The 13,058-nt window shown below is 44.4% G+C and overlaps 1 protein-coding gene across 2 annotated transcripts in view; it reads right to left on the minus strand.

The window, feature by feature from the left end:
* The window catches only part of RNF170 (ring finger protein 170), a 42,707-nt gene that overhangs the window by 23,570 nt on the left and 6,079 nt on the right, over positions 1-13,058 (minus strand). For both annotated transcript variants that reach the window (XM_006036449.3, XM_006036450.3), the window contains exon 3: positions 970-1,113. In XM_006036449.3, coding sequence (XP_006036511.2) covers positions 970-1,113 — 144 coding nt within the window. The remainder of the gene's footprint in view (positions 1-969; positions 1,114-13,058) is intronic.

Raw genomic sequence — 13,058 nt, forward strand, 5'->3', positions numbered from 1 at the left:
ATATTCAGTGTGCAATTTCCTGCAATGGAAACAAAATATAACTTGGAGAAGAAATAAGTCTTTGGCTGGAGGACACCTACCCCCATAGCAGCTGGATCTTAAAGCCTCCTTGCTTCCACCCCCTAGATCCTTCCCTCTTTCTGCACAGCTGGAACCTCCATCTGCTGGGACACTACAGCTCCCTTGCCTCCACCCCTAGGTCCTGAACACCAGCCAGAACCTGTAGCTGTCCAGAGTGCAAATCCTGTCATGTACACCTCTGCATAAGACAGTAGTCTGGCCCCCTTCAGTCTGTTAGATAAACTAAGATTTCACAAACTCAGCTCTTGTGTGTCAACTAACTCAGAGTGTCACCTGACCCCCAGTTATCTTTCCTGCTTGGTGCAGGGGGCTGGACCCGATGATCTTCCGAGGTCCCTTCCGGCCTTACAATCTATGACTCTATGAGATGATGGAAGATATGCGGCTTTATTTTGTCAGTATTTAGTTGCTCATAATGGCATATAGACTTGATGAAAGCACTTCATTGTACTGACTGTATTAAAGAGCTGCAGCTCTTAGCAGATCATAATTACTGTTAATAGTTTCTTCACTCACAGCTCAGGCTTTTAATTCATGCACTGATTCTGAACTGTGACTTCTCTTTGTTTAAAAAAGGGTGCAGTCATCACATCTCTTAAATTCACTAGCTCTCCTCACATATCTTCTGTATGAAAATGTTCACTCAAACACACTATCCCCAGTGTTTTCTGTCCTTCCCTTACACACACCCAGCTCCCCTCTTTCAGTGTTCCTGCTTTCCCTTAACATAGCTGCAAGAGTGAGGCTACAAACAATAGTTTACCTTCACATAACAGAATCATAATTACCTTGTACCTTAAACCAACTATGCACTTGAAGGAAAAAATTAAAACGTGACAGTAAAATTAGAATGTTTATATTAATCAACTCCTTTCAGTATTGTCTCACCTTAAAAGCATATACACCAGAGCAGCAATGAAAGAGAAACTGAGTACTACTGCCACCAGCACCTGGTCACTCACTCCTTCTATAATTGAATCATTACTTAGTTTCAAGCTCTGAACTTCTGCTTGTTGACTGGCCATTCCAGGTCTAAAATATAAAAAGAAGATATATAAAATATGCATACCAATGTGCACACATGTACACGCACATATGTAGATACATACATGCATGCATGAAACTCTTAAATCTATAGATTATTCGCTACTTGGAATATATTCCAAAAAACAAAGGAAAATGGGGGGGGGGGGGGGGGGGGGGGGGGGGGGAGACCCGGGACTGCCATATTTACATCATTACAAAAAGAGGTTTTTTTCCCCCATTCATTGAGGAGACAAGACAGCCTTGTCTTAGAATTGAACATCAGACCCTTCCAGCTGGGCTAGCTGCTTCCCATGCCTCAAAAAGGATAGAGAAAAACTAGAAGTTTCTAGTACAGAGAAGGGCAACAAGAATGATCAAGAGCTTGATTCCCACACCTTAAAAATGCCAAATCTTAGTTTTCATTAATTTTTTGACTATGATAAAATAGAGTAATTCTTCTGTTGCAAAGAGCTCAGAAAGAACACAGCAAGTCAGAATGTTTTTGACACTATAAATTTGTATTTGAAATCTCTGGGTTTATCTTGTGAATCATGTCTGTGTGCCTAACAGTGCCAAATGCCCTATGATAGCCTAGAAAGGATTTCAAGGTACCCTGGTTAAGAAACACTGGCTTAAACTAACAAGTGGAAGTTATTTTTCACATGGCACAAAGTTAACTTGTGGAACTCACTGCCACAAAATATTGTGCAGGCTGGTAGCTTAACCCAATTCAAAATGGGGCTGGACCAGTTCTTGGAAGAAAGGTCCACCATCAGGTACTGAATATGGTAGATAGGGATGCAGCCTCTGAATCAGAACTAAACCTCTGAATGCTGGAAGCTATAATGGGAGAGGAAAACGTTATGGACAATTCTGGATGTGCCCTGTCCACTCACTCCCTCAGTACCCACTCTCTGCCACTGTGAAAGCAGGATCCTGGCCTAAGTGTGCCTATGGTCTGACCCAGTAAATAGCATTCTTATGTTCTTACAGAACATTCCTCTACCTATGGCAGCTATGGGGTGGGAGAACTTATAAATACCTTAAAGTTGGCTTTATTTGGTTACTATAGAAATCAATGGGAGTTTTCACAACAATTTCAAAGAGAACAGAGTTAGGTGAAGATGATGCACTTTTCATAATCATTTTCTATACATTTACTTATAAGGAAAAAGAGTAGTAAGTGTTTTTAAGCTGAGAGTAATAAGCACTTTTTCTGTTCTTAAAAGATGGAATTGTGTCAGTTCTTTGTTTTATCTGTCCTTCATACCATTCAGTTTTCCTCACCGGATAACACAGAGATTCAGAATTAAGTACTCACAAACTAAAGTACGCTACTGACTACAGATGGGAAACCAGCTGGCAGAGCCTTGGAGAAAGGAAGAAACCTCAGGGTACTCTTTGCTCTAACCTATGACATACCACTTTTGTATTAGCTTCACACCTGTGAAGACCAAAGGGACTTGGTCAGGGCTAACGGTCACTAAGTTATAGCTGGAGTTGGCTCTTATTGATAGAAAAATGTCAGTGGAGAAGATATTACCAACCCCAAAATAAATAATGCAGAATTGAAAGAAAATCCACTAAGTCATGGAGATTAATATGTGCCAGCAAAGGAGGCATAACTTGTAGAGGAAAGAACACCGTTTTAACCTGGGCAAATCCTCCTCCACTCGATTTACTACGGACATTGCCAAAAAACACCATACTACCTCTTCTACACAAACTAAACCTGGACTGTGCAGTTCCTTTGCTCTTTTTAGTGTGGGATGTTACTCAATTCAGGCCCTCTACAGCAGTAAGGAAGCAGAAGCCAACATATTCTGGTTCTATAGTAAAAAGGCATACAATATTATTTTAAGTACTGTAGAACTGAAGAAAAGTTATAGGAAATGAAGGCTAGATTCCTTTCATTGTTCCTATATATGTGAAAACTAAAATGAGACAATAAACCATACAGGAAATAAATGAAACAAGAGACTAAGATGTGCCTCGACCTGAACAAGAACTATTATTTCTGCAACCCTAGTTATAATTTCTGCTAATTATGGCTTTCCCCAAGCAAGTGTGCCACAGTCGGTTTAACTACTGAAATTCAGAGCAATATTTATACAGAACATTTCTTCTGAAGGCAGCAAACCAGTGACTTGCTAAGAATCTAAATTAAAGAAAGTTGGAATTAGCACAATAGTTTTCTGTAATACTGATACATAAAAAACAGCAGACTGTTGTGGAACAGTCAGGTCCTACGTTCTACTCTACTTTAATAATATTATTAACTGACTATGACACCTTTGGCTTATCTCTTTGATATGAGCTCCCAAATACTATGTGACAATGATTTCGAGATAAGAAATGAGAAGAATATTTCATACTGGTCAAGAAAATTATCCCATTATTGTAGATACACTAATTATTCTTTTGAGTCCGTATAGTTACATGGTCCCCATCACCACTGAATCTGAAGGCATACAATCCACAGTTTGCATGAAGCCCACAACACAATTCTGTACTTATTATCTACTTAATATGTACTTGCACTAAGTGCCACCTACACAGCTGTAACAGGGGTATTATCACCATCCAGCATCTTCATTTAAACATTCAGCATCTCAATTCCCACTCACATCACACACTTACTTTGATGGACTCGCTCTTTTGTATGCTCCTTTCTAAGCCAGCTTCTTACTATGAAGATGTTCTAAATATTATGAAGGTGCTTGTAGTTGGAAATGGCTATGACTTCCATTTAAGACAGAACTAAAATTCCTGCTTCTCACTTTAATAATTAAATTTAATCTCCAAATTCAGCACAAAACATCCATTCACCTCCCAAATTTCAGACTGTATTTCACTAGAGGCCACTGTTGAACTTTCAAAATTCTATCAATACAGAATTATTCCCCTTACTACGGACAACCTAACATAACCTGTGCTTTTCCTGAGGAGCAAAGTAAAAGTGAGTTCTTGGATAGGGAGGGGCTTGATTGGTGAATTTGTGCAGGAGGCCAGGACTGGGAAAAATGTGCGAGTGGCTGTGTTTTTAGCATGGAGAATTTGAAGAATCCAGGGCTTTGAGGCTTCGTCTACGCAGAAAATAATCCTGGTATAAGAGAGGTTATAACTTTAGAGCTGTGGTCCCTAACCTTTTTAAGGTGAAGATCACATTTTGAAATAAAGAGCAATCTGGGATCTACCACCCCCTGCCCGAACTGCCACCCCACCCCCTGCCCAGCTGTCAAAAGCACCCCGCTGGGATCAGCCATGCAGACTTCTCCTGTTCCCGGGCGCCACCTAGGCTCAATCCCACCCCAATCCCAGTAGCCTGAGCCCCAGGGGCTCTGGGCTGCAAGTTCCTGCCCCCCCGGCTTTCTCCCCCCAGCCCTGTCCCAATCCCGGCCAGGCAGAGCCGCGTCCTCCCTGGCCCAGAGCTGCAGCAGGGTTGGTGCGGGGAATGGCCAGCAGCCTGGAGTAAGCAGGGGCAGGTTCCCCCATCATTTCTTGGCATCTCTGGGACCCTTCTCGGCCCTGGGACACGGCCTTTGCTGTTCTGCCAAGGGGACGCAAGTCCCAACTGGAGCCCAGAGCTCAGAGTGGGATGGGGGAGGCTGGGACAGGGAGCCCAGCAGGCGTGGGGGGCAGGGGGTGAGTAGTGCCTTCCTGAACACAGCCCACGTGGGGCAGAGTGGAGCGCACCAGAGCCCTGCTCCTCCAGCCCGGGTATGGAGCAGGTGCAGTCTGGGCAGCCCCAGAGCAGGGATGGATCCCAGCCAGTCCACACGTCTCACCTGGGGGGCGGGGACTGCAGAGCAGCAGCGTGGATCCCAGCGGTGTAGCTGCAGCCCCACAGGGAAGTGCACCGGGATCCTGCTGCCGCCTGCTGCCTACAGCAGGGTCAGGGTGAGCATGGCAGACAGGGCACATACCCTCTGGGCCTCTGCCGGGGTGCATGCAGCGGCAGAATGACCCCCCGCCCCAGCTGAACAAGCCGCCTCATCCCTCACCAGACTGAGATCGACTGTCAGAGGCTCCATGATCCAGCAGTCAATCGAGATTAACCAGTTGGTGACCACTGCTCTAGAGTATTATATCTCAATATAACTCCCTTACTCATTTATTTCAGTATAATAATGCTTTTTTGGAGTTAAACTGCTTCCAAAGAAATATAAGCTAAGCTACACTAAAACACGTACTCTTATTCTACAAGAAGAGTCAGTATTCACACAAAGAGTGATAGCAGTAAAATATAGCAGCTTAACCATATTGGTATACTTACATGGGTACGACCTCCTGTGCAAATGAGTTTGAAAGCTATACTGATGAGAAACCTTTTTAAGGATGGAGAGACTGGGCTCCTCTTTACACTGCACTGCATACATTGCCCAAGTTCCCCTGCCACTTCTTTTTTTTTTTTTCCTTTTCCACTCATAAGGAAACTTCCTTTGGCAAATCTCCTGTGGCAAGTTCATCACACCATGAATACAGCTGTAGAACATGAATACCTCCAGCAAAGCCCAGGTGGCATTCAGAGATCACAACTCTTACATTTCTGCTGTCCTTCCTTGTCCTATCAAAACTTCATTACTTCACTATTCTACTACCTCTACTACTACGCTAATCACCCCAAGAACTCCCTTCCCAATGGAACTGTTTGGCCCCAAGGCAAAGACAAACACAGACATATCTGTCTGAAGATATTGTAGTTTATGAGCACCAACACTGCAGCCTTGTTCTTAATATGGCAAGACAATAAGAGTTACCATGGAAAGATCTACTAGCATGAGTAGCAGAAGCAGAGCAAAATGTATGAGGATTCCTTCCCTCTGATCTACTCCTTTGCTGTGCTCCCTGCTGCCCAGGCAGCCTTGATGGATTTTCCCAGGTCCGTCACCCACAGTCCTATCTGAACCTTATGTTAAATTGTTCCTGACGCAACAGGTGGGCAAGCATGATTCACAGGATAAAGCCAGCAAGTACAGCTAGGAATCCATAGTGTTAGAAACATTCTGATCTGCTGTGGTCTTTCTGAGCTCTTTGGAACAGGGGAATTGCTCTATTATTTTTCCACACTTGAAAAAAGAGAAAGCTAACAGTTAGCAATTTCTGAAGGGTACCTTGGGTATAATGAGAGGTGCCTTGAGTCTAAAAAGGCTGAGAATCACTGGTCTAAACCTTGCTATATAATATTTAAGAACTGTATGTGGCAGGAAAGGAGATTTTTATTCCCTTTCCAACCAGCTTCTCCATTAAACTTATTCTAATACAGCGATGCATAAAAGATGAATTGTTGAAATTGTCATCTTCTAATGCTAGGAAGAATCTTATTGATAATGTTTGTTTTGTCCCAGAGACAATGCATGAGTTTTACTAAATATTTCCCCTGATTACCTCAAGTACCTATTTCCTAACATGGCTCACTCCTGGATGAAGGCCCACTCTAAAGAGGGAGTGGGGATCTGTCTAGATGTGGGAAACAAATTTCAAGAGAAGTGTCTAATTCTGAATGGTTCTGGGAGTCCTGGCCTTGCTCTTCCAACTATCCGCCAAAGCAGAAATGGTCTGTAAAATCCATGCGGAGCCCTCACAGAGAGCAGCAGCTGAGGTTCATTTTGAAGAGTCTCTCACTGAAGGACGTGGGAGAAGGGAAGGTGACTTTTGTCTAGATCCACAGTGATTTACTTTTCACAATGTTCCCCAAAGTGTATGCCATCAGATTTAGAAGGATATCAGATGTTAACCTGCAATTGCTATTTCTTAAAATTGAGCCACGTACTGAACCTATGGCAAAGCCCTGGAAAAAACTCTTAAGGAAATTTAGTTTAAGGAAGATTTTTATAGGGTCCCACCCCCTTTGCACATGCTTACAATGAGCTCTGAGCTGAGCACAGACCTCTAGCCATTATTCTCTGGGTTGCAATTGTTATACCCAACTTTTTCTTTTGCCTATCTGTTTGCCAGGAATACCCCCTTGACTGGACTATGCATCTTATCACGGAGTTCAAAGCAGGCTAAACTGTAGATAGCGCAATAAAGCCATTTAAGTCACCAAATCCAAGTAAATCATGATAGGGAATTCTCACTATGCCTTACGGAGAATCAATAACATTGAGGAAGAATTGCACAGCTCTTCTCTAGCTTTGTAAGTTTTCTTTTATATATCTGATTTGTTGTTTCATTTTCTGAAAATAAAACTGCTTGTGAAGGTGAACCCTCATTTGTACTTAAATCTAGGAAGCTTACTTTAAAGTTTAGGATACCTTGCTCAAAGCACTGGCATAAGACATTACTATTTCTCTTTTTAGAAACTAAGGGAGATTTGTGCATTGAAGTTTTAAAACAGTGATGCTCAAATGGGGAGCCGTTTACCACAGGTCTTCCTGCCCCGTATGCCTCTGTTTCTGTGAAATGCCATATGGAGTCAAACCAGGAAGGGCTGTGGCAAGAGCAGTCTCTCCTGCCTGTTTTAGGCTTATCAATAATCCTAATGCAGGCAAAAGCAGGCATGAGTGTCCCACAACCCTCCCTGGCCTGGCTGTGCATGAGACACATGATACTTTTACCTGGCTGTGGCAGCAACACCCTGGTTGAGAATCACTGAGATAAAGTTGAGACAGCACAACAGTAGTTCTCAAATGGGATGTTACCAAACACAAAAATGTTGTGGTGGCGTGCCCTGAATCTTAAAAGTTTGAGAACTATTAATTTAAAGCCATTTGCTGACCATGAGTGAACAATCACTTCTGTCAGGACCTAAGCTGAACACAAGAAAAGGGTGGAGGGGATCTATGAGGGAAAGCTGTGTTACGAGGAAGACTGAAATTCTGCAAACTTCTGTCATTTATAACCTGGTTATATCCCCTAAAGAAGCATCTTCTTTATGACCTCCTGGCAACCTCTGAGGGCTAAAGGGAAGGGAAGGTAGTCTATCTCCTGTACTGCTCATGCTCTGCTGCTGGACTGGGTCCATCCACACAAAATGAGGAGTGAACAGCAGCCATCAAGGACTCACCGGTATCAGAAAGCTTACACCTTTCATGGAAGCTGAGACTGGCTATGTAAAACAGCTCATAGGAAGGTTCTTGCTTTATGGCTTTCTCAAAGTATATTAGAACTGTGCCTATAATGTTGGGACAGTGCTGCTGGGAGCAGAAATTTCTTCCTCCTGGTTGCTACCAAGGGGAAGCAAGAAGGGGGAAAGGAAATGAAAGTGGGGGGGAGGGAACTTCCCTTCACTCAAGATTCAGGAAGCACCTGTTTTTTTAGCAAGCTGTGGAAAAAAGGAACACATGCCAGTAGTATGGACCAGTTTTGAAAAAAAACTTACCCTCCTCCCCCCAGTTCCATGACATCAATTCTTGCCAGGCCTCAAGAAAATGGAGCTGCCCTGTGACCTCGTTAACTATCTCAGTATAGACCATGCCCAGATTTCACTATGGCCTGATCAGCAGGGATCTGGGTTTTCCATTTGCTCAGGAAAAATGCGGACTCTCCTTTACAGGAAAAAATCATGGGAAACGGTGGGTTTCCCCTTGCAGGCTGGCAGAGTTCTTTGGGCTTGGGGGAGCAGGACGCAGGGGGCACCATGTGCATGTGTGCGCATGCACACGTTCAGCAATATAGCCAGGCAGCAGTGGAGACCAGCTCCCTCAGCTGCCTTCAGGTAAGTCTATGGGGTGGGGCATAGGCAATGGGGAGGGAGAGAGAAGGGAAGGGAAGATTAAGGTGGACACAGTGAGGAAGGGAGGGAGTGGGGCAAAGCTGGTAGCTGTGGCTGTGGTTGGGAACACTGCCCAACCAGGGTGCTACGCAGTCCCCAATCACCTGGTTGCACAATGGGAAGGGTTCTGGGCAGAACCTCAGGGAGACAGAGCCCTCCCCCCAGCAGTGGGACCAGCTGGTCGGTTTTGGTCTCTGCAAAGAGACCCGTCCCCCTTGGGAGGACTCCTGGGAAGAGACACCCCTTCCCCCTGCAGCGTGCTGGGCTGGCTCATGGCCGGCTCCACTAGCTGATACCAGGGGAGATTCTCCACTGCATGGAGATGTACTATCCTTGCTTCCCTCTGCCCAGCCAGGCCATGGGTCTCAGCTGGCTAGAGGGAGAAGGCAGGACTAGGATTAAAAGCTGTCACTGATAGCTTGGGGGCAGTCTCCAGCAGCACGGGGAGCCTGCAGAGCATGCTGGGAGGCATGCAACAGAACTTCCTGCCTCCTGGCCTTGGCCAATGCATGGAGGCTGCAAGCTCCACACACCAAACGCTGTCTGTCACACTGTAACTAAGTGCTTTGTGTAAAGCGCAAAAGTTACAGAGTGATTAGAAGTGCCCTCTTCAGTTGTGTACACACCCATAGTGCTCAGGCAGGGGCCAGAGGTATCTACATCACAATCCTTGATGACTGCAAAATGCAACTAAGCACATACTGCTGGCAGACATTGAAGGTGCTCGGAGAGACAAAAAATGGAAATTTAGCTTTGCAAAACAACCGGTAGTTTACTTTGGCACAAAATCTTCTTGACTGCCATATATCATAGTGTTCATGACTAATGATAAATATAAATGATAATTTACTCACTTGTCAACAAAGAATTATGTGCCCTAAGCAAGCAGAATATTTCAAGGTTAACTATCTACTCAAAAAAACTGCCTTGGTCAGAAGCTACCTTCTTGTTCTGCATCTTTCCTTTCTCGTCTTGAATACAAAAGTAGATTTGATTTTTGTAAGAACATATAGAGAACAATGATATTTAAAGGCACAAAGAAGCATGTCAGTAAAGATGCATCATCTCATCATGCTTCTGAATTTCTAATTATTAAAAAGTCTCTTATTAATGTGGCACAGCTAGAACAATGTCACATGCCAGGGATTCAGTGTCTACTAAAATGATCCAGTGTCTACTACAACATATAAAATAATTGTTGATAGCTACCCAAAGTCAGAATATCCATAATTAACTGCATTTTTTTGCACATCTGAACTCTTCCTAGTTCACCAAGGACACATATTATGTGCTATTATGTTCCCCAAACAGATAGCAAATATCCTGGAACCACTACACAAGCATCACGTATATAATGAATGTAAAGGTCTTTTCTGTGGGGCTGTGGAATGGTTTAGAAATGACAAAGTGAGAAACACAAGTACTATTACTGAAAAATTCAATGAGTAACCAAGAAACCAGCAGCTTGCATACTTTTGTTCAGTTTCAGGGCATGGCACAGAGTTTATCAGTTTGCTGAATCACTTAAAAACAGGTTAGATGTGACTGTAAAATTTTAACGATGAATTTGGAGTGGACAAGGGGAGATGATCTGAAATACCATTTCTCAGACGACATTTTGACTGTTTTCTTTTCCTAGGTATTTTTTTTTTAACGCAAAATTGGCAGAACACCCTCATCTCTTAAACAGTTACCATCAGTAAGGACTGCACTAATAGGCTAGCCTTCTAATATTTTTTACATGCTGTCCCATACTGGTATAAATGCTGCCTCTGAAAAGACTAATCAGTTTTCTTGGTTGCTTTGGAGGTGAGGCCCCAAGAGATAAGCCAGTTAAAAATGATTTAACAAAACCCAGGCCTAGAAGAAAAATGTGCTAGTGCAGGTGATGCAGGGGGTACTTGGACCAGTCCTAGGCAGTACATGTGGGCGGGCAGGGACAGAGTGCCATGGCCTCCCAGGAGCAGGGGCAGGGCAGTGGCGCCCCTCTGTGGGTCAGGGAAGCTTGCACATGGTGGCCGCCGCTGCCACACACCAGCCCAGTGAGCTTCCCTGCCCCACCCCAGCTGTGCTCCTGGAAGGCAGCAGTGCCACCCTGCTCTGTGTCCACCCGTGCTCCGCTCCACCACCCCCCACACTCGCCTGTGCGCTCCCCACCCTGCTCAGCGTCTGGCCGCCGGGGGTACTTAGACTAAAAGAAGTTGAAAACCCCTGTGTTAGTGTAATGGAAAGATAAGGCAAAAGATGGGACATTTATAAGGACAGCAAGAGTTATATGAGTAAATAATTAAAAAATAAGTGTTTTGAAAGAAAAAGAAAGACTTGAGAGCTTGTCCACATTGTTAATAGAACCAAAATAAGTAGGTCTAATTCACAATTATAGTTTTCTAATACGATTGCCCTATTTTATAAAGAGTCATTTTTTAGTAATTTAACTTATTTTTAAATAAGTGTCCACAAATAGAGTTCCATTGAAAGACCAAGTGTGTAAATTACAACTTATTAGTTATTTCGGTTCCATCCCCCATACCAACAACCCTTCTATATAAAGGATATAATCCAACTTCCAAACACTGGGGCCTATGTGCAAACTTTCCTTCTGGAAAGGTAGCTCTCCACTTTCAGCTGTCTTCCTTCAAAACAGCTGGTACTGTCCACTTTCAGAAACAGGAGACTGTTCTAAAACAGGCCGTTGATCTTACCCAGTTTCTGCAACTCCTACATTTCTTTAGTCTACTCTGTGCGGTATCCAAGGCACCTTTTAACAGTGAATGGAGGAGACAGGCCTTTAAGGAATAGCTGAGGCTGGGCAGTTCCTGTCCAGCACATGAGGCTCCAGCTCCCAGCTGCCTTCCACCTGCAAGTGGCTGCTCATGACATCGGGTAGGCAGAGTGGGTGGAAGGCGACCAGGAGCTGAACCCTGTGCACTGGGGCAAGAGTCACCTGGCTACAGCTTCCCCACCTCACCTGGCTGGTTCTGTGGTTCCCAGCGCATGTCTCCATGGCGAATGCTGCCATTTCCCAGCGCTACCTGCTCCCCAGAATGGCACAGCAGGGGCAGGAGGAGGAGGAGCCACTGGAGACAGAAGGAGCTGGAGACATGGGGAGCTGGGCAGCTGCAGCAGCACCAGAAGCAGCCCTGCTGGGAAGCTGTGTGCACTGGCCAGAGTCGGGACCATCAGGGAACATGGGCAGGAGCACTGCATGGGCTGCCCCAGGCCAGATACAGTCAATTGTCAGGCACCTACCCGCAGGCTGGATCCAGCCTGTAGGCTGTATTTTGCCCACTCCTGCTCTAGCACCACCTATTATTTTAACTAGTAAAATCATTTATCAGTTATGAAGACCTGAAATTTACTGACTTTATCAGGTGACATTACAGTTAACAGAAGAATTATCCTCCACATAGAAGACTTCATCTGACAAGAATGAGTGACTGAAAATATTCTTTCATGGACTGTATTAAGACTGCATGACAGAGGGTTTTTTTAAATAGGAAATTTTAAAACATTAAGCGTTGTAGAACCTAATATCAGAAGGTTGCAGACACACACTCTGTGGCTTCTTTCCAGTATTTTATAATATGCTAAAGAGATGACTAATAAACCTGATTCACCTTCTACCATCGCCTTTTAGAACAAAAATTCTCTCCTAATTACACAGTTGGTCCAATAACCAGTATTACTAGAAAAACCTTGTTTTTTGAGTTGAAAGCACGCCCAAGCTCGTTGTAATGATAAAAATGAAGATATAGGAATGTGAACTTTAGCATGGGCTGTACAAGCCAACCTTGGACCTGACGTACGTATTCAGGATGCCCCCTTGTGCTGCTATATTGTCACTGTAACCACGTCCTTATAGATTCATAGATGTTAGGGTCGGAAGGGACCTCAATAGATCATCGAGTCCGACCCCCTGCATAGGCAGGGCAGAGTGCTGGGTCTAGATGACCCCATCTAGATGCTTATCTAACCTCCTCTTGAAGACCCCCAAGGTAGGGGAGAGCACCACCTCCCTTGGGAGCCCGTTCCAGACCTTGGCCACTAGAACTGTGAAGAAGTTCTTCCTAATGTCCAGTCTAAATCTGCTCTCTGCTAGCTTGTGGCCATTATTTCTTGTAACCCCCGGGGGTGCCTTGGTGAATAAATACTCACCAATTCCCTTCTGTGCCCCCGTGATGAACTTATAGGCAGCCACAAGGTTGCCTCTCAACCTTCTCTTGAGGAGGCTGAA

The sequence above is a fragment of the Alligator sinensis genome, unplaced genomic scaffold, assembly GCF_000455745.1.
Source record: "Alligator sinensis unplaced genomic scaffold, ASM45574v1 scaffold1851_1, whole genome shotgun sequence".
NCBI classification, from domain to species: Eukaryota; Metazoa; Chordata; order Crocodylia; family Alligatoridae; genus Alligator; species Alligator sinensis.